General features: G+C 36.7%; 1 protein-coding gene across 1 annotated transcript; it reads right to left on the bottom strand.

The window, feature by feature from the left end:
- Positions 1-494: 494 nt before the first annotated feature.
- TARS1 (threonyl-tRNA synthetase 1) lies at positions 495-25,430 on the bottom strand. Its single transcript, XM_019737307.3, has 19 exons — positions 25,256-25,430; positions 21,205-21,285; positions 17,744-17,934; positions 14,141-14,264; positions 12,804-12,925; positions 12,174-12,291; positions 11,835-11,899; positions 11,677-11,755; positions 10,709-10,855; positions 9,505-9,603; positions 8,371-8,537; positions 7,234-7,396; positions 7,000-7,137; positions 6,550-6,627; positions 6,287-6,387; positions 6,096-6,200; positions 4,468-4,540; positions 1,496-1,610; positions 495-1,040 (listed from the first exon to the last, which is right to left on the bottom strand). The coding sequence occupies exons 1-19, from the start codon at positions 25,310-25,312 to the stop codon at positions 892-894; spliced, it is 2,172 nt and encodes a 723-aa protein (XP_019592866.2). The 5' UTR covers positions 25,313-25,430; the 3' UTR covers positions 495-891.

Below are 25,430 nucleotides of genomic sequence, written 5' to 3'. Positions count from 1 at the left end.
GGCCAAGATGTTGCCTTTTAAACAGGATTAAAGAGAAATTCATACATATCCACATAAGGAATTCCTTATTTTGTGGTGTTCTCTAAATCACCATTCACTGGCAGAAAAATTAAAAAATGATCCCTTATCAGAGAATAGGGAATTTGTATAAGGGACTCAATGGCCCAAAACAGTCTGCCGTAAACATGTATTTCTTTGAAGACTCATCCTTTATCTTAAAAATTTGTGCAAATCTACTCTACATTAGATCCATGGTTTTAATTGTTTAAAGGTTTATATCCAAAAAGAAGTAAAGTAAAAGTGACACTCCTAAAAGATGTTATCCCGTGACTGAGAAGCAGATGCCCAGCTCACATCCCAGGGTGAGAACAGCATCCACAGTAGATTTGCTCCCCTCCACCCATCTTACCTCATATTTGTTATAAGACAGTCAAGGTAAATATTGAATCATGCAGTTTGTTCTGGGTACTATGTATGTGAAGGTCAGAGACATCTTTTGAATCTTACATGAATTAAAGTTTTTATTTTTTTACCACAATCCAATTGTAGTCTTTTATCTGAATCAAATTTGAAAACTTTTGTTTTCAACTGCATTAAATTAATGAAAATGTTCTCCCTCATCACACTAAAGTATTCCTCATGGTTTATTTCCAGTGCTCAGATATTTAATGAATAGTCATTTTAATGTGTCTCTTTTAATTACCTCCTTTAAATACGCATTGTCTAAAACCTTTCTAGGTCAAAAAAGGCTGATCTTCTGCAATCACCTATGCAGACTCTGTCAAACTATTTCCAGATCGGTGTAAATGAATGTTTTCCAGAGGACAAAGTTAATATTATGGGAACAGTGCACGTCCTTTTCCACTGAGCCAATCAGGGCAACGTTCTTCCTTAAAATTCTTCTTCTGCCTGTTGGCTGCGGGACTGCTTGAGCTGCTGCAGCCTCTCGATGGTTTCAGAAACAGTGCGTTCTCCATGTACCTTGTTATCTCTTGTACGGATATTGACAGTGCCACTGGTTTTCTCTTTTTCACCAACAACTAAAACAAAAGACAGTGAGAATCCTTAGATGGAAGGCTTCTTATTGGGCATTCAAAAAGAAATGATCCCAGGACCCAAAAGCCACCTTGTAGCTTCTTCTAATTAAACTGTACAAGTGACCGTGTATAAGTTGAGCAACCGATTTCAAAACCCCACGTCGCGATGCCTAAAACTGCTGTGCTTACTGAGTCACTTCGTCCAGACAACTGAATAAAAACTTAACCATATGAAGAAATAAAAGGTGAAGGGGAGAAAATTTTTTAGACAGACTTTTAAAGATTATTCTTTTTCACACCAAAATTTTCTTTTTTTATATCAACTGAATAAACATAATAGTTTAAGAATCGAGATTTGGAAGGAACAAAACTGACGACCACAATTCTTAAGCCTAAGTTTCAAGATTTCAGAATTTTCCTGGTCTGGCAGATTTTCTTCAGTAACCTTCCTTTCTTACCGAGGATGAAGTTATACTGTGCCAACTGTGCATTTCTGATCTTCTTGTTTAGTGTACAGCCTGGATCCACATCAACGTCCACCATGAATTTAGCCTCGTGGAATTGTTGCCGCACCTATGCAAAGAGAGATACCCAATTCTTCAGACCCAAAGTTAGAATTGTATTTTGATCTTAAATGATTTCATTTCATCTGCAGTTTAGATAACCATGCAAGCCTTAAAGACATGTTAACATATCTAGTAAAACATATTATTAATTTGTGACTTGGGCCTACAATAATAAAGAAGAAAATCAAAACAACGTATTTTGCTCTTGAAAGATGTTTTAGAAAAATCCTTAAAAATCAGAATTCAAGCAATCAGCTTAATGTAATCAGCTGTCTTAAAACATACATTACAAAAAGAAAGAAATTGTTTTGCAAACATCTCTTAAGTTCCTGATATGGTTGCCAGGAAATGAAGTGTTTATCAGCCTCCATTTAACATCCAATGATGGACGTCCAGTCTAATAAAGACAATAATATTTCTGATCCCTCAAATAGGCAGCAAGTCAGTCAAGGAATCCACTCATTGCTGCCATTTATGTGCAATATTTTTTTTTAAATAAAACGTGGATAGCACAGTCTATAGGCTAAAAGCATCACAACAGCTCCTTTTATGTTCCAAGGAAATGGAATATAAACTGCAATATAAAATTGTCTTTTAACACTAGTTAGTTCTTTAATAATTCTGTGTACACAATGACCTAATTAAATAGAGCTGTACAAGAATAATTTAAGTAAAATAAAATATCAGGTTTGAGAAACAGTAAAAAGTGATTTTTTTCTTTCTCAACAGTGATTTCCTTTTTAATTAAAAGAAAGCTTATCATGTCCTATCTCGGCCACTTACAACATCTTACTGTTTGTTCTGCTTCTCACTGGCCAGTCATGCGAGGCCTTCCTGCAATGTGCTGAGCACTGAGCTAATCACTGGAAACAGGAGGAGAACAGATTTTTCTGCTCTCAAGGGTCTGATGGCAGACACAAGCACAAAAATAGTGTTTCCACACAGTATGATAAGGGATATAATTTGTAAATATTGGCCACTTTGATGGTTTAGGGGAATGGACACATATCACCAGGTTATAATACACCACATGTAAATGAAATTATTTCTGTAGACCTACTAATTGAACTCATTTGAATGTGTTGAGACATATTTGTTTGTTTTGTTTTTAATATCATTAACCAACTATCAGTTTATTTTGTTCTTAAGAAAATATAGCCTCTTTTCTCCTCTCTCAGTCATCTTATCCCAAAGTCAGGCTAACAACTGTTCTTTTCTTCTCACATCTTTATATATCCATGTGTCTTGAAAGCTCACCCCAAAAAAGAAAAGAAAGCTTATTAAATGAAGGAGGCAGATGAAAGAGTTAGAGCCAAAGATCAAATAGGGACATCTTGAAATAAACTTCCAGGAATTTAAAGTTGGCAAACGATGTTAGATATTATTCACTGCCATTTTTCCCCTCAAAAATACCAATTCCACTTTATCGTCTCAAGTCTTTAAGTATTAAGTAAACAATGTTTTCAGTAATTTTCCTTTCCAAAAAAAGGAACACTAGATTACACTGCATGAATTGCCAATTAAGTTAAACACACTAGATTAATTTTCCATCCACTTGTGAACCAATTACCATCAAACTGACAAAAAAGTCTGAATGAAGAATTATTTCACTAATAGGTTCTCATGCCTTAGTGATCGTTAACTAATGAACCTGTTGAGAATTTTGTAAGTTTGTAAATTTCACAAGGGTTCTTACATAGTTTATTGGAGTGCCAGGATAAGACTACATTTCCAACTGTAACCTACTTTAAAGAATAAAGCACTGGTGTCTTAGTTTCCACATGGGCCACAACCTCATGAGTTGGTTTATCCTGCAACTAGGGAAGTGGCCCCATAACTACAGACTGCTTAACTTCTGGTGTCTAGTCATGAAGCAGCAGTAGTGCTACCCTTGGGTCAATATAACCAAAAACCTCCCAAAATAAAAACCCCACCCCTACATAATTCCAAAGGCTACCCCACTCCCCAGAGGGAAGGGAAGGTCAGTACTATTTCGAGCTGAGAAATGAATTAACTAACACAGACCCTTTCCTACTGTGTGTGCTTTCCTAACACGATCAAGTACAATGAATTAAGCATGGAACATAGCTGATTCTCACCATTTATAACTAAAACTGCTGTGTGCGGTAATAGGAATTTAGTATGTCTGAATGGTTTGCTTATTAGCTGCTTTAATGATCATTTATTTCTTAAAGACAGTTGAGACCTGAGTGCAATTTATTTTGATGATCTAGAAACATAGTTTGATGTTACAGGATTGTTCAATGAGATTTAGATTTTTGTCTGTTTTAACTAACCGATCTATTACTTTTAACTTGCAATTCTGAAACCATGCTTTTTTTATATCACAGCTTTTAATCATTTAATATTCCTCAGTAGGGATTGTTGTTCTGACAAAACTGAGTGTTCTAGCCTTTAAGGTGTGAAGTATGAATATTTCCACATCTTAGTAAGGTAGTTTTTTGGTGGGTAGGGCAAAACATTGGCATGTCATTAACCTGAAAAAAGTTTCAGATAATTGAAGACATTTGTATTGAAAATGAAGCAAAATTACTTTTTAAGTCAAAGAGCAACTTAAACTGCATTATGCATTTGAATTTACATCTCATACTGAGGCCTTTGCTATTTGCTAACACTAAAATATACATGTACACAAAACAGTACCCAAATTATGTCTTCTGATCATGCAAGCACATAGAAAAGCATTAAAGAGGTCAATAAGCTATTCAAGCCTACCACAGATTGAAAACAGTAGCATTTCTCCATATCATAAGCAGTTCAATGTACCAAGAACACAGTGTATGGGATTTGAAAAGCAGAACAACAGACGCCGAATTTAAAGACAAGCCCTACTTAAGGATTACCTTTTGTGCGTATTCATCACAGGTCGATCCCACTGGAACTATCATTACCTGGCGAGGAGACAGCCAGAAGGGCCTTTAGAAGAAATGAAAAATATTTAATGTGGATTTTCCTACACACGGATGGCACATTTACAAGTCTACTCTTCCATATCTTTCCTGAAACGTGTGGGGGACATTTTTAAAAATACGGCTTTTTTCCAATAGTCAGTAAAGACTAACAGGTGCAGAAAACTAACCCTAAATAAGAAAAATCTGTAACTACATTCTGTCTTGCTGAGCAGATGGCAAAGCAAACTGGGGGCAGGGACAGAGCCTCACACTCAATACTTCAGGTAACAGAACACCAGGCACTGGCTGCCAGAGGGGTTAACGAACTGGAAAGGAGCCACACTTACTGATTCAAGTTATTTTACTCAAAAAGATATTTTGCTCCAGCGTTACTTTATGATTTATTCCTCACGGGAAACACAGACTGCCTTGTTTATTCAAGATCCAATTCGCAGGATTCACCAAATTGGAACCAGTGATAACTGGTGAAGATATTTGGTAAAAATGAGTGTGTTTTCACTATTTATTCAAAGATGACGCTATCTGCAATTCTCCTTTTGGGGTATTTCAGGGTCAAACCCTCCTGATGTTGCAGATATCAGGCCAGTATTTCTCTTGATCATTCCTCTATTTTAAGTTGTTTTGTTACATCCGGGAAAAGGCTGCAGTGGAATTAAATTCTACCCAAACTCTGGGTTTTTCCCTACCTACCACGGTTTGGCAGAGCAGATAGCTGAGTATCCCCCTATTTTCTAGATGTCACATAGAGAATGTTTCCCGTATTTGATTTGATTTTTTGAAATGTAACTGAAAAGAGTTTATCTTATTTCACTGACAAGTATGACAAACTCCCCTTAATGTCTGAACTAATCAAATTACAAATAAAATTGAAATGACTGCAATGTACAAAACAGATTTACAACATTTTACTCAAGTTTTGCATACAATATGGCAGGCTCTACAAAATCGATGTCTTATAACCTTGTGCTGTTTTCAACTGCTTTTACAAATTGTGAGCAAAGATAAAACTGCTTAAAAAATAAAATGGAAGTCATGTGCTCATATCTCCCCAGCAAAAACATAACCTCATAGAAACAAGACACAAAATGTTCATCGGTTTAGAATCTGTTCTTTCAATTTGAAAAATGCTTGTCTTCTAAAGGGTGTCAAAACACTTGCTTATTATGGTCAGGGATACTGAACAAGGTAAGCCCAAGCCTACAGTCTTGTTTTCTCACAAAAACATCAAAGACATATAAATCCCAAAACAAAGTTACTTGAAAAGCAATCAACTAAATATGCTTCTTACTGAATAATAATTCCTAATTAGAAAGTATTACCTAACATTCAACAAATCAAATTCTGAAATAAAGATACTCATAACAAATATTCTTCGAGCTAAAAAATTTGGGTTTAGATTGTGATTCCTTACTTTTTAGCAAATACTTGTCATTAATTAGAAGTGACTAATTGGAATCATTCTCCCTTTTCATCACGTAACTAAATTGGACAGTAGACATTTCTTATAGCCAGTTTACATTGTCCAGAAAAACACAGAAGGAAACAATGACGAGAATTACCATTTACCCCCGTAGTTTTCGGTGAGGATAGCAATCATTCTTTCCACTGACCCCAAGATGGCTCTATGTATAATCACTGGCCTCTTCTTATCATCACCATCATGGCTAGAAAGAAAAAATATAATTTGTTTTCCTTTCTTATATGTATTGCTTGGTATGTCCTTGAAGAAGAGCAGACACTATAAACTCACCTTACGAAAGTAAGATTAAATCTGATGGGCAACTGAAAATCCAGCTGGATTGTTGCACACTGGTGGTACCGACCAATGGCATCTTTAATCTGTATGTCAATCTATGGAGCGAAGATTGAGTCATTATAAGATGTCATCTATATTAAAGCTGAACTCAATGATTGGGTTTGGGCTGATTTCCCCTCTCCCCCCTTTTTTTAAAAGTTATTTTAAAATAAGTAGTCTCTTATTCACCCAAAAAGGAAAGTCACAAATATACTGACCTTTGGACCATAGAAAGCTCCATCTCCAGGATTTAATTCCCACTTTTCACCAAATTCATTTAGACTGTTTTCAAGTTGCTAAAGATAAATCAAAACTGATTTTAATTTCTGTTCATCTGCAACTTCTACCAGTCTAATTTGGGACTAAAAATATCATAATTACTTTCACGGGTCATTATTGTCTGCTTTATCATTTTGTCCACCTAAACCTACTCATACACAAACCCCTTTTAAAAGGTTACAGCTTGATGACTGAAACCACATCAAACCATTTCTAAACACAAAATCATACAGAAAAAAACAACAACATACAACTAGGAACCATTTCCAATTTTCTTTCGCTTTTATCCATTTAAAGAGGCTTGGCTTTCTTACTCTGTGGAGGAAGCCAATTTCAGAGTAGAATTCAATTTCAAATAGAATTCAAGCCTGCTAAAAAACACCACTTACTTTCTCAGCTTGATTCCAGACTTCAATATCTCCAAGGAATTTTTCAGGGCGAGTAGACAGGTTCAGTTTAAAAGAAAATCCAAAGATGTTATACACTGTACGCAGAAAATCCAAACAACCTTTTATTTCATCTTCAATCTTCAAAAAAAAAAAAAAAAAAAAAGACACAGCGGTAATTTCCCGAGAATTTCTTGACACTTCTTTCAAAGTGTTTTATGCTACAGAGTCTCATACCTGCTCGATGGCACAGAATATGTGAGCGTCATCCTGTTGGAATCTTCGTACCCGGGTGAGCCCTGTCAGTGCTCCCGACAGCTCATTCCTGTGAAGTACCCCAAAATCGGCTACCCGCAGAGGCAACTCTCGCCAGGACCTTGGCCGATGATCAAACATAAGGCTAAAGAAAAGATAAAAGTAAAACCCACTGCTATTTAATACGAGAATAAAACTTCTCTAATATTATATGAAAGGCTGTCAGAAAGCCACTGATGCCAGTTGTTCATACAAGCAACGTTTCTCAAATTCTGGGCTTCATACAACAATGCAAGCACTGCATGAACAAAACAACAAATAAATTATAACACGACTATCCATAATGGAGACAGAATAAAAAAATGATTCCCATAAGTCTGGAGTCAAATCCTCGTGCTCACTATTCCTGTTCATCTGAGGATTGCTTTTAAGGCTCAGATTTAAAAAAAAAAGAAAGAAAAAATCAGGCCAACTTGGCTACACACGAATCATGTATAACCCTGGAAAGTAAGGTCTGTGCTTTCTTGCCTCTCCCCAAAGTGGCTGCACTTCCCTGTTAGCCTGAAGGTGCTTCAGACACTTTGGAGAATCTGGGAAAACTGAGAATAAACTCAGAAAGTTCCCTCACGGAGACTCCTCCCTCTCACCGCCTCTGCCCTCCAGGCCTTGCGAGGAGCAGACACTGAGCTACCTGCAGCCAAAGCTCTCCCTAGTCTTCCCCAAGCTGTTCTTCACCCAACTGTCAAGGAGGATAGAAAGTGGAGCAGCCTCAAGGCAAAGATTAACACGGCAAAGGATAACTGTTAATTCATTAGCAGTAGGTTTTGATAGACTGTTTCTTTAAAAAATCTAGAGAATTCGCTACACTGCACACGCGGTCTTCCTGTTTTATAGCCTGCCTGTTCACTGCTATTACCCCAGTGCCATTCTTGACTGTCTATAGCTCTGAGGGCCAAATCAGGCCTAGAAGAAATGATAATGCCGAAGGATGTTGCATTTAAATACTCTTCTGATTCCATAATTTGTTTTTAACAAAAATTATTCCAAAGGAAGTCAAGCAATCTAGGATTAACTGCAGCATGGAAAAATCTTCAATGGAAACTCAAAGCTGCCAAATACCAGTGTCCCGGGCAGTTCATGGGTTTCAAAGCAAACAGCTCCTTCTCCACCTCAAAGGAGAACATGTTCTCGCTGTAGTGCTGCCAGTGGCCTGAGGTCATCCACAGCCGGCTGTTGTAGATGTTTGGGGTGACCACCTCCTGGAATCCTCGTTTCCTGTATTCACTCTGTTAGAGAACAAACAGAACGCATGCACAGGGAAAGAAATGCTCATATTTCTGGTGAGAGTAAAAATGTAAAGAACAACTTTGTACTGTAGTGAAGTTCAAGACACACAAGTTATAATCTAGAAGTTCCATTTGGAGGTATATACCGAAGAGGAAACTTGCGCATGTACATAAGGAGGGAGGCTGTCAAATGATGCTACTGCAGCACAGTTAGTAAAATGGGAAAATTAGAAATTACACCAGTGTCCGCCAATAAAGGATTGGACATACTGTGGTAGTTACATAGCAGAATAATATGTAACAAGTGATAATAAACTAAATCTGTATGTATCTTTTTAAAAAATCACAATTCAGACTAATACACAAACAATTTGGGATACAATATGTTAGAAGCACAATGACACGGATAAAAAAGATCCAGGCTAACTTCAAGAGTAGTGTCTTCTAGGAAAGGAGGGCAATGGATCAGAAAGTGGTCCAAAAGGGGAGTTTTCCTCCCCTTACTGTATGTGTATTACTTTACTTCGATAAAAAATCTGAAGCAAGTACAGTCCAAAATGTAAATGTGTTAAATTAGGTACACAGACATTGGTGATATTCTCTAGAAATGTATGCTTTAAACACTTCATAATTCACAAAGAAAAAAAGCAATGTCAAAACTGACTTGCTTTTCCAGGAAAATACCAACGAATGGTCAGAGTGCACAGAGGTCCTGCATAAAGGCTCACAAGTCCCATTTCAAGGTCACTGGCTTCTGTCTTGTGTACACACTGATGCATATGGGCAAAATCATGCATTAGCAAGAAAGAAGTTTTTAAACACTTTACGAGACCTCAGACTTCCATTTTTCATTTATTCTTTTAAATATTTCTTCTTAAATACAAGACTATCTTTCCTTTTAGTGGACCTTATTTAATAAAATCAATTTGTCCTAAATATGCAGAAGAAAATAGTGAGCATGGCTTACCCTGATGAATTCAATAAGTGTATTGTAAATGTACGCTCCCTTTGGCAGGAAAAAGCAACTTCCAGGGCTGAGTTCATGGAAGAAATATAGTTCTTGGTCCTGGGTAAAATAAAAGCAAAGAATTCTTATATACGTATCCAATATCAACAAACTTCAGAGTTCTTCCATTCAGCATATCGTCATGATGTCTCATATTTTCATTTGTGCCATTCCCAAGTCAAAGGAAACATGTCAACATTTTTGGTGTGCAATTTAATGGTACAGAATTTCACTTGTTTTACAACTTAGTTCCCTCCCTATTACATGCCTGAATCCAGTCAAGTTTACCCAAGAGTGACATGGAGCACGGGTCTTAGTTCTCTTCTATCCATGGAGGGAGCTCTCCTAGTTTTAACTCTTTAAAACTCGAACATCTGGTTGTTTTTAATTTTTCATATTTTTTTAAAAGAAGGAGTGGCAGGAAGGAGATTGGGAAAAAGACCTGATTATAAACTAGAAAATGGAGATGGAGTTGGAGACTTTGGGTCATGGTGAATGAGGCACACCCTCCTACTTGCCCACCCACAAATGCTCAGGCTTTTCAGGGAGGTGCCACCAATCACTGCTGGCTTCCTTACTGCTGGAATTTATTTCAGGCTGTCAAGGGAGCATGGCAATGGATGCTGCCTCTTGCTCAAGCTTCATAACCTAACAGCCAAGGATGCCTGGCATAGAGTGAACACAATTTCAGAAAGAAACGTTTTCATCTAAAACCTAACTCCCAGTTTAGACAACATTCATGGGTAGAGGGACAAAGGAAATGACACCATAAAATACAATGGTGACTCATTGCATCACCTTGGGCAACAAGTAGATTAATCTTTCTGGGGACAGAGTTTCCATGTCTTTAAAATAATCAGTGAGACAGGTGATGTCCAAAGTATCTCCCAGCTCTATGAAAAACCACCACACTTACTTTATAGAAAATTATAGGTTATCAGCATTTGTTCTTAATATAAGTAGCTAATGAATTTTTGTGTAGTACTGAGCACACTCTAGAAAGGTAATGTGGACAATCAGTAAGTAATTTATGGCTTATGTAGGACACAGTACAGTACTTAAAAGCTATAGTATTTCTTCAAAAGGCAATTCCTAGTACTTAGCTAAATTTCAAGTGAAAATAAAGAAAACAGTCTATACACATTATTGTTCTTTTTTAACATACCCTCCCAATTTTCCTATGATCTCGGTTTTTAGCTTCCTCTTGGAACTTCTCCCACTCTTTCAACATTTTAGGATCTGGGAATGAAATTCCGTAAATTCTCTGGAGAGTCTCCATATCTGCTTTGCCTTCCCAGTATGTGGACGAATTCTGAAAACAAGGATTAACCATGAAACAGTATTCAAATTTGCAAATACCTCATTTTAAGCGTTGGATGTTACTTCTCACAGTCACCTTAGGAATCAAATTCATAGTCGTCCTCATACAAGAAAATGGCACAAAAAGTGCACACTTAGTAAATATCTCACAGTTGCCCCGAGGCCGAGGCACAACAGTTGTGCTCACCCTACCGCACAAAGCTGGCTGTTTAATCCAGCCCACCCTCAGACGAGCCCCCCTCAATACCCACTCAAGCCACAGCTCCAAGAACATGACTGACAGCAAGGGTATCTCTCACAAAATGATTAAGCCAAAATGGAAAATAAACCAACAAAAAAATCCTGAAATGACTCTTATTTATTCTTACGATTTAAAGTGTATTCTAATAATCACCTGTAAAAGATTCATAAACTAGTATAAAACTGGCAGGATTAGCTCGGTTAACAAGAACAACTTGCGTAATTATTACCTTAGGCATACAAAGGGCCAAAGCACATACTCCTAAGTGAGTCTCAAAGCTTTTAGAGCCGTGATGGTGAAGGCTCATACCCGTGACTTTGTGAATCCCCCAAGCCTCCATCCCCGTGGGCTCTGGTGATGAATGGCTAATCAACCACTGCTTGAAAGAATTTCAGCTAAAAAAAGCCTAATTACATATAGCACCCAGTCAGGAGACGGCATGAGAAAAAAAATCTACCCTTACATTTGCAAAAAGAAAACGGAAGAAAGAGAAACCAATACAAGTTTAAATATGTATCTCTACTAGACAAATACATTTATATGGAGAGAGTCTTGAAAGTTCCATTGCTTACTTTGTGTATTTTCAAAGTCTTAATTTTGCCAGTGTGTCTGACATGAGGACCCCGGCAGAGGTCGATCAAGGGGCCACACCTAAAGTAAAAATGAAAGGAATATTAATAAAAGACATGAAATGACACCCACTGCATGTAATGACATTTGATATTCTCACCTATAGACTGTGGTAGTTGGAGTATTCACTTTTTCATTCAATATCCGGCATTTGAACTTGTTGTACTGAAAACAGGAAAAATTATCTTTTTTAAAAACCCTCCTTTAATTTTTATCTCTAAATACTATAGCTAAAATATAACTCAAAGTATATCTTATCAAAACATTGTATGAATATAAATATGTCAATATTTCATGTTCTGAAATGAATATTTCATATTTCATTACATTTTTCTAAAAACAGGACAGGCTTCAACTTATACTCTAAACCCCAGTGACAACTTCAAATAACATTAATGAGTGATATAAAGAGTGCATACCACGTCACAGTTCAATTTACCTTAAACATTTCCAACAAAGTTTCCTTCTTAACTTCCAATCTTTCAAAAGCTTGTTTTTCTTTCATGATTTTCTTACACAAAGCCTCTAAAGAAGAGAAATCATTGCTGGACACACCCCTGAAGAAGAAAGTATAATTAATCTCCTTCCATTCCATTCCACTCACACCACAGGTTGGAGAAACAGTTTAGAACACTTCAAGCTTTTAATATAAAAAAATGAGACCTTTGCATCATATATTAGAATTGTAAACTAGACATTTTTCATAAATTATTTTTACAATTTATATTTTCAGTGACTTCTACCTTAGTCATCATGGAGACTGTTCCCACTAGTGAATCCTCCCTCCAAATTTATAACCACGTTTAAAGGAGAGGAGAGGACCAGCTTCATTTTATTTCCCAATATACCTGAGGGTTCCACCTCCATCAATCTGGAACAAAGCTCTCACTAATATCTCTACAACTTTACAGGTCACTACAACAATTCAAGTTTTGGTAGTGGGACTACTTGGTGAGTAGGAAGCAATAAGTTTTATGTCATTCCTCATTTATTGAGAACTCTTTAAAAATAACATAGAGACCCATAGTAATTCAGATTTTATTTTTCTTCATCCGGTTACATAACTTACCCCTCTTCAAGGTACATGTCATAATAGAATCCATTTTCTATTGGTGGACCATAACATAAACAACCACCATAGACTCTTTCCATGGCTTCACCCATTATGTGAGCACTTGAGTGCCAATATACCTGAAAATTCACAAAATGAGAAAGTTTGAGACTGGCCATACAAGCTGTAAGTTAATATAATTGTGTGAAAGAGATATATAAAATTTATTGTAAATTAAACCAAGTCATAAAAATCTAAATTTACAAATCTACAAACGGCAGTGTGATTCTGTTCAGAGACAAAATAATTTAAAAGGACACTAATTACTAAATTGTATTGATACTTAGAAATTCTCTAGTTTAATTGTTTTCAAGTGAATTAAAGTCAAATGAGCATCATTAATTAAGTGGGATGGATTTTGTTCCTTGAAAACAACTGCTGCTCCCAGTGTGACCGTCTCCTTGACAGCAGTGGCCCAGGTCTTTTGCGTGAGTGTGCCCATGTCCCCTGTGCTCCGCTCTGCCTGTACTTTGCTGTGGAGCATCACTTAAAATGTATCTGCTTTTTTCTTATTGGCCCCAAACTAAGGTGGTACAACTTGACCCTATAAAACAATTATAAAGGACAAGCATATGGACACTGAAATCAAATGGCAGCACTTGGCTTCAAGGTGGTCATTCAGATGAGTCGGAATAAATCCAAAGCAATGTTTTTAAGATTTAATAGTAAGGTACCCAAATGATTTTTAAAATTATCTTTAAAAATTTAAGGAATCTAGAATACATTTGAAAACCGTCGATTCACATACATAAGTAAACCATCATCAATGAACCTAAATAAAACAACATATTTTATTTTCCTTTATAGAAATATACCATAGTGAAGGAGAAAACCTTCAAATGCAGGCTGATTTTTATAGTGCTTCCAGCAGATCTGCATTTTATGATGAGAAAAATATGGAAATCAACTGTCTAATACCGGGAGTACTTTAAGTAATTAATGTTCAATTTTATTTGTTAAGTATATACATCTTGTTTAAGTGGTGATTGATAGTGTAGAAAACAAATTCTACTTGCTTAATCAATTTTTAATAAAATTTTAATAGACTTCCCAGAACATTTTTTCCACTTTAGTATCTAGTAGTGAAAAAAAATGTATGCAACTTCTCCTCTTAATTTTATAAGGCAAGCAGTTTAATTATGTTCCCCCAAATAAAAGACAAAATGAAGATTTCAAATATGACAAGGAGACATCAGTAAACTTCAGTCAGGCAATGGCAGTAAGTAATGAGCTGGAAAACATTGCAAAGGGGAATCTTCATCCTGAAATTCAATGAACAGTAAATAAAAACTTACTGCTTGAGCTTCCTCATCCTCAAACTTGAGAAGCTCCAAGGTACAGTCTTCTTCCAGGGGACGGTCTAGGTCCCAGACAACTTTATTCACTTTAGCTATAACGGTGTTGTCAGCCAGGCCTTGACTTAAAAAATATACACGTATTTATGAAATACAAGAATCTGAAAATTCGTCCTTTGTAGCACAACACTTAATTTGAGAACAAGAACAGGAAAATAAACACTATGTATTATATATCAATACTACATATTATATATAGATGTGTATGTATGTGTATATATACCTATATATGTGTTTATATATCTTTCTGAAATAAAATGGAAAAAGCAACCAACCCTCAAAATAATATAACTAAGAATATAACTAGAACATCCTGAAAGTTCAGTACACTATTTTATGACATTTAATGCTTATTTAAGCAGATATGGCAACTCTGATAAACAAACAATAACAATTTCAGTGGTCTGATTAATTTAAAAATAACTTCTGCACAAAGCCAAGTCTTTAGACTCCAATGGAAAAAAAAAGGTGGGGGAGGGAGGAGGCTGTAAAGTAAATGCTCTGCTCTTCTGCCTGTTTAAAATCTGTATCAGAATTTTTTTGGGGGAGGCAATGTTAACCTAAGAATAAATTACTTAAATGCCTAATATGGTATAGTTTATAACAAATATATGGGTAAAATGAAAGACTACTCAACAAAACTTTTAATAATATGGTAAAAATGTCTAGACACAGTATATAGTAAACACAAACTGTCCTCAAGAGATGAGATGTCAGACCACACCAGGTCTGAGTAAAAGCCACAGGACTTCTGAGAAGGGGAAGGTAACATAGATCAGGGGAGTCTGCACAAGCTCCAAGGATAAAGTTACAAGGGGCTGAAGGATCAAAAGATTTGGCCAGGAAGAAAAGGAGATGAGATAGCACTCCAGATGAGGGAATGGGCATGGACGCAAACAGGGATGCACGTTAATAAAGGTTCAGGAAGCTTCGTGGCTACAGCAGAATTGAGTAAGATTAGTCAGACTGTAGACCTGAATGTGTGGTTAGAGAAATGACAGTCCATAACGGTCTGGACAACTCAACAAAAAGCAGGCAACACTCTACACTACGAAGGAAAACTGCAAAGCCTTTCCACTGTCTGTCTTTAAATATACCACAGGAAGGCATAAGCCAGCTATGTTATGGTTGCTCTGCTGGGTGGTTCTCTCCTTGCTCTGACTGAGGGTTTACATCCAAGTTTACATAAGCTCCCACTTAAGGAAAGAGGAACAAAGAGAAGGTAAAGAATAAATTCCTAACCCACTTTCAATGTTCCCATTGAATTTCCTATAGACTATATCTAAGGTTCCTTTCTTCCTGAGATCAAATGGAGCCAATAAAATCAATAAAATATACACATTTCCTAAAACATACATGGATTTGGCAGAAAGGAATGTATTTTACCATTGGTGTAAAAGTTTACAGGAGACTAAAGAACTGATCAAAAGGCAACTACTATACTCTGTATTCTTTGGGGGGAAAATGACTTTTATCTTAGGGTTCAAAATGGTGACCTGAGATGCTAATAATAGTTACTTTGAAAATGGAGATGACACATGGCCCATACCGGATCATTTCAATTTTCTAAAGAAGGGATAAAATAATCCATACTTTAACAAAACTTCAAAGAAAACCATCTGAAGTAAATGAAGCATGCCTTCTTTTTCTCTTCCTTCATATTCACTAGTAATCATCTGAATCTTTAAACAGTCTGTTATTCATGCTGTAAGTTTTCATGGAACAAGAAGCTATTCTGGACTTTTGTAAAAATGTCATAAAGCACCCTCACTCGCAGATCAATGACTTAAGTCCAGCTCTAAAGTGCATCAATGTCTTATGTAATTCAATTTAGAATTGTGTAGTTCTGGAAAAATTATTTTCACTTGCCCACTTGATAAATTATAATGTAATATGGAGGACAATATTATAGAATGTAGAGAAAAACTTCCTGGACTAATAGGAGCCTGCTTTTTAAACCCAACACAGCTACAATATCAGTGTGCAACAATGGAGGAATCCCTTAATCAAATGACCTTCAAAAGTACCTCTAAAATAACAGATTGAACTGCAATTTAAAAGTCTACCCAGTTATTTATGATCTCACTTGGAAACTTGGTTGATATTACAACTTACTTTCTTATTTCCTTTGGAGTAAGGTAGAAGTACTTTAGGTAGAAGCAGTGGTGAAATTAACTAAAACACCCCATATTCTCTTTGTAAAAAGTACTAACCAATGTCCCTGGCACCCTGAAGACTCGTGGCTCATCGACCTAACTGCTTCTACTTCTACCAGCTGCATAGTGGACTTACCAATCAATATCTGCTGGGTTGGTTCTCAGACCTGTCTATTTGTTATTTTATGTCTTGGGTTCAGCAATATGAAATTGATGATAATCAACCATTTTTGACAATCATGGTGATTTCATGTGGCTCAACTCAACATATAATGAAATAGTATAAATAAATAGAAATATAAATAAATAATAACACAGGGAATTATGATTTCTATGAAAAATAAGTTAAATGTTTGGGAAGGCTTGATAAAGGCAAATCACTAAATAAAAAAAATTGTCAAATTAGGTGCGGATAAACTAACTATAAAAATCTGACAGGATTCTGCACTCAGATTGCTTCTCAAGTATGTTCAGACAGCATAAAACTCAATCAGCACTCTACTCCAAAAAGCCTTGGCTGCACACACACATGCATATATATGTATATATTCATATGTATAATTAGTGACTAAATATATATTTACATGTTTTACACTAAAATGTTTAAGACAGAGGTTGGCAAACCTTTTCTGTAAAGGGCCATATAAATATTTTAGTCTGCAGGCCACACATAGTCTCTGTTGTATATTCTTCTTACTGTCTTACTTTTTCAAACCATTTAAGAACTATTCTTGGCTCTCAGGCTGTACAAAAACAGGCTATGATCACAGTTTGCCAACACCTGGTACAAGATACATGCATCAATTTATGCTTATCCAGCTTTATCATTTCCTGATAAACTGGCCAACTATTGATCTCAACATCGTATCAGATTAAGAAAGCATTTACTCTATTACAAAGCATGCATCTATCTAATTCTCAGTTACTTATTCCGAACCCAATAGAAATGTTAAGTTTTAGATTAGAAATGGCCCTTCTTTGGATTTATAAATATAGTACATTTTTTCATGTGTCATGTATTAGTTTCATAACTTTCCCATGTGAGATGATCGACCTTCATTTAACTTCAAAACTGAGGCATTTAAGTCAAAATAGGTAAAACACTGTCTACTTGGTTTTGTGACATTTATGATCAAAGTATAAGAACTAGTAATACAAAATCCTTTGTAAGATAAGGCCAAAGTGGAGTCTCTCAGAAATTAACTTTTTAATCTTGACTCTAAAGCTCCATATTATTTCGATTTTTTAAAAATCCCAAATAATATCAATTAAACATTAAAAACATTGAACAGTAACTTAAAAATATTATGAGGATAAAACTTGGCAAGATAATTTTTTAAAAGTTTAATTACAGACAAAAGAAGGTCAAGACAGGTGCGACTTATACCTGATTCCACAGGCAATTTGATATGGTGTAGTTTTCCAGGATTCTGCGTCAACCTGTTTACCATCAGGCAGAGTGACTTTAATTGGCTTGCTATCTTTTTCTGCCCTTTGTGCCAGAATGGAATCGTGTTCTGCTTTTAGTTTATTATACATTTCAAGACGTGTGTTAATATATTCAGGCCAAGGATTCAACTGCAAGACAACAAATGAGGAAATAAATAATCAGTAAATACTTGCTTTCCTTTTTAGAAAAGGGAAAGAAATACTAAAGACAATACAAAAACCATGATTACTAATTCAGTGTGGTAAATGGAGTGCCAAAATCACCAAGCATTACCTTAATGTTGTCCCAAATGAAGGTGAAAAAGGGAATTAAATGCTCTTTTCTTATAATTTTTGCTTTAGAAATTTTTAAAAATAGAACAATATAAGCAACAATACATATCTGGGCTTCCATTTTGCTATTATTTGCATAGGTGATTATTTTTTTTTCTTTTAAGATGTTCTCTTAAGAACTTTTCTAACCAAACAATTTTACAACTATAAATAATACTGGAAATAAAAACCAGCTGGCTTTTCCATTTTGTTCTAATCTTATTCAAGGGATGGTCTGAAAGCTGGTCAGACTATATGTCCACTCACACTTTTTAATTAACCAACTCTAAATTTATTTGACTTAAGGACTCCCATTCAAGGAAAGTATTTCAAAGAAGCCATGATCACCATCTTTCTTGGGAGTATTTAATTAGCAAATATAAGAAAACAGCACAACACTATGCTTACAGTGCTTAATTAAATTAACCAAAATATTTTTATATTTTGGGAACTCTCTCAGGTTCCCAAAAGTTTGACAAAGAAAGCAAAAAAGAGACAATCAGAGACTTGACTTCCTCTACTGTTAGAGACTACAGTCTTTAAAATATTTCAAAAAGCAGGTGGTGAATCTGTGGTCATAAAATAGTCAAACCACTAACATCTACATAATTTATGATCTTCAAATGAAAATAACATAGATATTAACAGCTACATACAAAAGTGAAGAGGGGATGGCTTAATTTTACCATGAGTTTCTATCTTGACATAGATTTAAATCAGTCATCTAGAATAGCTTAGTCAAATATATGCTTTAATGCTTATTCAGTTTTGACAATGCTACCCAAAATATAATATATATATCAACATAACACAATCTGAAAGGAGTACGAGCTAGTATCTAAATCCTTGAGAAAATGACTTGTGATAATAGAAAATAAAAATCAACCACACCATGTGGACTCATTGTTCACCTGCTTGCGTACTTTGGTTTCTGATGGTCAGTTACCAGCTATGTCAACCTCAGAGGTTAACATTTCCCTAAATACTATAGTAAAAAAGAAAAAAGAAAAAAATCACATCATTAAAAAAAATATTTTTTCACACTGTTTGAATATAACTTATTAGAATAAATTTATCTTATGTGAAGTAGTACTTTTCCCTCTTATACAAAATTTTCTTCTCATTTCAATCACAGTTTTTCTCAGCCTCCGTCTTTTAAAACGGAAGAGGCTTCAGCTCTGTAATGCCCTCCTGCAGCAGTCCTTTTCGTTCTCTATCACTCAGGTCTTCTTTAGGAGCTTTTCCTTCAATTGTCACAGGCGTCCAGAAACCTCAAGGATGAAGCCCCTGTGAATATACTAAAAGCTCGGAGCCTGTCATTCTACATCCACACCCTATACCCCTCAAGCTGAAGCACACTACCTGGTCCTGTCTACTTGGAAGCATCAGTACAGTCCTATCTACCCACGTGACCCTCTGTATTTGACTGCAGTTTATCTCCACATCTACTTGGTGCTTCCTAATCGGAAAAACTCAGTGTCAAATTTAATGTATTCAACACTCATGGTGCAGATACTCTCTGTGCTGGACCCTGGGAACATAGAGAATAAGACCTGCGTGTTGCCCTTCGAAGGGGAACAAGACAAGTACAGAAATGATGGGAGCACAGAAGAGGAGGAAACATCTTGGACATCTCACTGTACACATTTTTCCAGACAGATCATTTAATACACACAGAATCACGTGTCGCACCTACAATTCTCTATTCAGAAAAGTCCTCTAATTATACCCTTTGTTCCTATTTTCAGGCTAATCCTCAAGCTGTGACAGAACAGCTTATATTACTGTATTGAAAGTATAAATAAGAAATTAGGGAACATATGCATTTTTCTATTTACTTGCAAATTTTAAAATTCACAATCAACAATTTCGCCCATAATTACAGTGGGGTATAATGGACAAAACATAAGAGAAATGGTGAGGCAGGGCTCTAAGTGACACTTGGTGTTCTTAATTACGTGCAAACTTGCCCTTAGGGAAATTGAAGCACTATCAATTTAGCAACACAGCATTCATAAAAACAGCTCTTTAAAGCCAGTTTATTGTGCTATAGTATACTTCTTAAAAGCTATTCCTTAGTTCTTCCTCATGATGGTAGTTTTCTAAAGAGTCTCTAATAAAATGGTTGCAGTGACTAAAACAAAAAGTGAAGTACAGTTCACAGCAATTCAAAAACAAAGTAGGAAGACAAGCTTAACTGCCTCCTAAAGCAGGACACCCAGGAACCAGGTTGATTCTGGGCTTTTGGAAAAGCCAGTTCCTTTCAACGTGAGCACAGGGAAGTGAGAGAATTTTCTCTATACTTGAGAGGCCTCAAGGAGCTCTGTCTTGGCTGAAAACCAAACCCTAGTGGCAGATCCAGGTGGAAACAGTGTGAATGGGGTCAAGGAAGTGGGCTTTCTTTGGTTTCTATTGTATTCAGTATGGCTCAAACACCAAGTCTCTCCCCCTTAACGCCTCACTGAATGAAACGACAGGACTGCTAGCATCCAATCTGGAACTGAGTGATTAGCCCAGTCCCCTTCTCTCCAACTTGTATTCTCTGATTTTCATATCTAATCTCGCAGGTTTTCTTACAACTGCACTTCAGTTGTTTTCCTCATTCAATAACAAATAATTGCAAGTCTGTTTCCCTCTCAGACTTTCCTAAACCTTCTCCCTGATTTTTCCATCTACCGTGTTTCCCCGAAAACCAGACCTTGCTGGACAATCAGCTCTAAATGCATCTTTTGGAGCAAAAATTAATATAAAACCTGGTATTATATTACATTAGATTAGATTAGATTAGATTAGATCAGGTTTATATTATATTATATTATTATATTATATTATATTATATTATATTACATTATATTATATTATACCTGGTCATATATTATAGTAATATAAGACCGGGTCTTATATTAATTTTTGCTCCAAAAGACACATTACAGCTGATGGTCCAGCTGGGTCTTATTTTCGGGGAAAACACCGTAGAGGCGTCTCACAACTCCATGTAAACCACTAAAATCTGCCACGGGATAAATCTGAGACAGCTAGCTCCCTGCCACTTGTCAATCTTTGATAACAGAGCCCTGAAATACTTACCTCTGTGCAACCTCCATTCCCAGATCCTTCTTTGTTCTTCTTCTTGCCTCCTTCCTTTCGTTTCTCCTCACTGGCACCTACCTAAAAAACGAAAAAGAAATGAAGAGTTTATATTTTAATCTACTTTGATACCCCTCCATGCTGCCATCAGAAAATATTTGAGGATGTTATTTTTAGCATCTATTTTTAAAAAGTGAAAATCTGATTTTGAAAGACTAGAAAATGTGATCGCTGTCAAAGACAAGTTAACAACTTAAAGATAAGTCCTGAAAAAGTAGAGAGGAGCTACTTGATAACGTTCAAGTCGTCACGTTTCATTTATTTTGCCTGTTCCTATGACTCTTTGTTCAGATTTACGTGGATATATACTAAATATGTAGCCAAAAAGAAGCATGCCATTTATTCAGTAACAGTATTTTAGAAAAAAAAATCAGTGCAATATATATCCATTCATTCCACAAGTACTCCCAAGATCATGGTATTTTGTTAAACTCTGTGGAGGAAGCAAACATAGACCCAATCTCTACTATGTGCAAACTTAATCTCTCCGGGAAAACTAAGGCATACATGTGTGAAAAACTCCTGGAGGAGAAAGAATACAATTGCAGCACTATGATTAGATATCAAAGAAGCTACTAGGGCAATAGTAAGCGTCAGGGCTTTCAAGGATGAAGAAGATTTCAACAGGCTGGATTTCGAGAATGGAGGAAATGTGTTCTATGTGTACACATAAACTTACTGTGGGAAATGTGTGTGTGTGTGAGAGAGAGAGAGAGAGAGAGAGAGAGAGAGAGAGAGAGAGAGAGAGAATCAGGCTAACTAAAGCAGGACTGTTTTAGGAAATAATGTAAGTGAACACAGACTAGGGCTCTGACAGAACCAAGCACTAAAAGTTACCACAAGCAATGTGGACTTCAATTAGTACATGAAGTCATAGAAAGTTTTAAGGCAGTAAGCCCTGTACAAAAAGGCAGCCAACAGCAGAGGAGGTCTATACCAGTGCTTCTCAACCAGAAGCAATTTTGCCCCCCAGGTGTCATTTAGACATTTTTGGTTGTCAAACCAGAGGGTGCAACTGGCATATAGTACGTAGAGGCCAGGGATGTTGCTAAGCATTTGATAATGCACAGGGCAGCCTCCCACAGCAAAGAATTATCCAGTCTCCAATGTAAATTCAACACTGTTGAAGTCAAGAAACCCTGAACTACATATGGGCCACTGTGAAGAGCACTTTCTCAGAAATGTATCACTTACATCACTGTAAGTGCTCAGATGGAAACATCCAAAGCAAACTGCACTATAAAAAGTTTCACAAGACCATCCATGTTACATGTATCAGTACTTCATTCTTTTTTAGGGCCAAATAATATTCCATTGATTATTTATCCATTTAACAGTTGGACACTTTGGTTACTCTTTTGAATCTTATAAAACATGTTACTCATATAATTTAAAAAAAAAAAAAAACACCTAAAAATATAGGACTCCTAATTTCATGCTAAGCTAAAACTTCCCCCACTTTGGCATTCTGAATTTTATAAACTTTTAAGGTTTATTTATAGTCTACAGATGAATAATGAACATAATTTATGAGTAAGTCCATTCTAATCAAGTAAAGTACTAATCAATAGTTACAACAGTCTCTATCTGCCTTTGCTATACTATAGTACTGATGTAAATAGTTTTATTTCATAACAGAAAGGATCAAAACAAATTACAGGTCTCTCTGTGCAGGTTTAAAATGGAAAAAGAATGAAATAATTCTATTTTTCTGATAAAATGTTTTTGGTTTTGTCCATATGGATATTTGTCGAATGAATAGGAGTAGTAGAAAAGAGGGAGAGAATTAACACAGAGGTTTCTGTGTTCTAAATACCTCGCCATTTACAAATTGGAATACTGACTCAAAGGGTAATTAACCCATTAGTATACAGGTAGTAAGTTGTAGGTAGAGCTGGGACATTGAAACTTATCTCTTGGAACCCTGAGACTCATTCTGTCTTTATTACAATTGGGAATAGACAACTGTTCTCTATTTCCAATGAAAACAGAAGAAAAATATATGAGTTTATATATTACATATTTATGTAAAAGCAATCTAAAATTTCAATCCAAAAACTGGGATACAGAACCAGTTTGTGAAGGGAAGCAACATAATTACTTTCCTCAGGGATATTTAGGAGTTGGAAAAAAAAGTATCTGTAGAGTGTAGTTTAAGTAAATTCAATCCCAGAGACTGACAGCTGGGATAGGTATGTCCTGGGAACCCCAACACTTTGACTTGTTCCCAGGCAGATGACGGGAGGCAGGACAGCACTGGGGTTATGAGTATTAGCTACAGAATATTAGGTCTGAGCAAGTTACTTATTGTTCCTATGTCTGTTTCCTCATTTGTTTAATGGGGATAATAACAAACCCATTTCATAATTATTCTGAAGATTGAATGAGCATGTAATACAGTGCCAGACCCCATAGTTAAGAATAAATATTAGGTATTGTGTAATCATTATTATAGGAGGGAGAAAGCATATATTTTTTAGCCATAGATCACCTCCAATTGAGAATGGCATAGCAGAATATTTATGGACATGAAAGTTGACTATAGACTATTAAGCAAAAAAAAAAAAGTTACAAAACAGTAAAGTTCATTTTTAAGTGAAAACAATATGGGTTGAAAAAAGTCTGTGGACAGAAACCATTTATCACTTAATGTCATTTAGAATGTGTGCATGTGAATTTTCCCCATTTAATCCCTAAGTTAAAGGACATACTCATTTTACTGATGAGAAAATTGTGGCTTTTAAGTGATCTGTCCTATTAGAGGGTTAGGGTTGAGGCTGCTTTAAGTGAAGACCTCACCACCTCTCACTGGGACCATTACAATTCCCTCCTGCTTGTGGTTTCACCGCTTTCCAATACACCTTCCGCCCCAATGCCAGCGTGATCTTTAAAACTACAATTCACATCTATCACTTCCCTGCTTAAAAACTTTCTCTCATAGAAAACAATGTCAACTATCCTTGGTTGCCTAAGATCCTTCTGATTCCTGTAGCTCCCCCTTCAGGCATTTCTCTTGCAAGCAACCCCACAGACAATTCACTCTAGGTTGCCTTTTCACACTGCTTTCTTACCTTTACCTGGGAAGCCCTGTCCTGTCTGATTTATCTGGTAAATTTACACTCTCTTCCAAACTCAATTCAAGAGAGCCCTCCCGAGCAGGGTCAGGCACTCCCGCTTCTGTAGCTTCACACACCAGGCTGTGAGGCCCTCAAGGTCAGGCTGGGTGCTATTCGCCTTCTAGTTGCACGGCCCAGAACAGTGCCTAGCAGAATGGATACTTGACATTATTTGTTAAACACACACACACACACACACACACACACACACACACACACACACACACAACAAAAACCTCGACCTGGAGGCTTGAAAGTGACCTGGGAGATATTTCTAAGCAATGGATGACACCAAAAGGAAAGTTCAAAAGCGAAGTGATTAGCATGTGTGAAATAGGATAAGGCACATGCCTCCGGCACCAGGCAGGGAAAGCGTGTAACTTCTCTATAGTTTGTCAGGTCATCTGGCCTCCACCATTTATTATAAACCACCCAAATGGGCAAGTTGGAGCAGATCTCGGGAACTCGGTATCCCTTCCTTCAACTAGAGCCTTTTGCCCTTAACAGGGTTTTAGGATTAAATGAGGCTCTGCAATGTTTTCGCTTAAAGTGGGGTAAAAACACTAGTCTGGGAGCCCCGTAATTCTGTCTCGATTTCTAATTAGATGTATGGTTCTGAGCAACTCACTCACTAAAGGTCTGTTTCCTCATCTGCCAAAAGGGGACGGAACCAGAGACGACCGGCAGGGTCCCGCCCTGCTTTATGAATGGACGGATTCCTCCCCCAAAGTGACACTGACTTGTGCAGGACCTCATCGCCCCCTCCCCGTTTCCTTAGTCCCACACGACCCGGACCGATTCTTTCTTTCCGCCGCGGTCCAGTAGGCAGTTGGACGCCAAGGAGAGCCCCAGCCCAGCCTCCCGGGTCCACTCACCGGCTTCTCCTCGCCCCCCATCGTCCCTGACGGGCTGCTGGCCTTCTCCTCCGACATGGACGAATCACGAAAAAAAGACAGAACCCCCAAACTATGGACTAGAAACGAAAGCGGAGGCCGATCAGAGGTGGGCTGGGGCTCCCGGGAACACTACGCTTGCTTGAGCCACGTGGCC

Source organism: Rhinolophus sinicus, chromosome 3 (assembly GCF_057876585.1).
Source record: "Rhinolophus sinicus isolate RSI-liver-muscle chromosome 3, RSI-T2T, whole genome shotgun sequence".
Lineage (NCBI taxonomy): Eukaryota > Metazoa > Chordata > Mammalia > Chiroptera > Rhinolophidae > Rhinolophus > Rhinolophus sinicus.
Note: the sequence above shows the minus strand (reverse complement) of the source record. Positions and strands in the feature narration are given on the sequence as shown.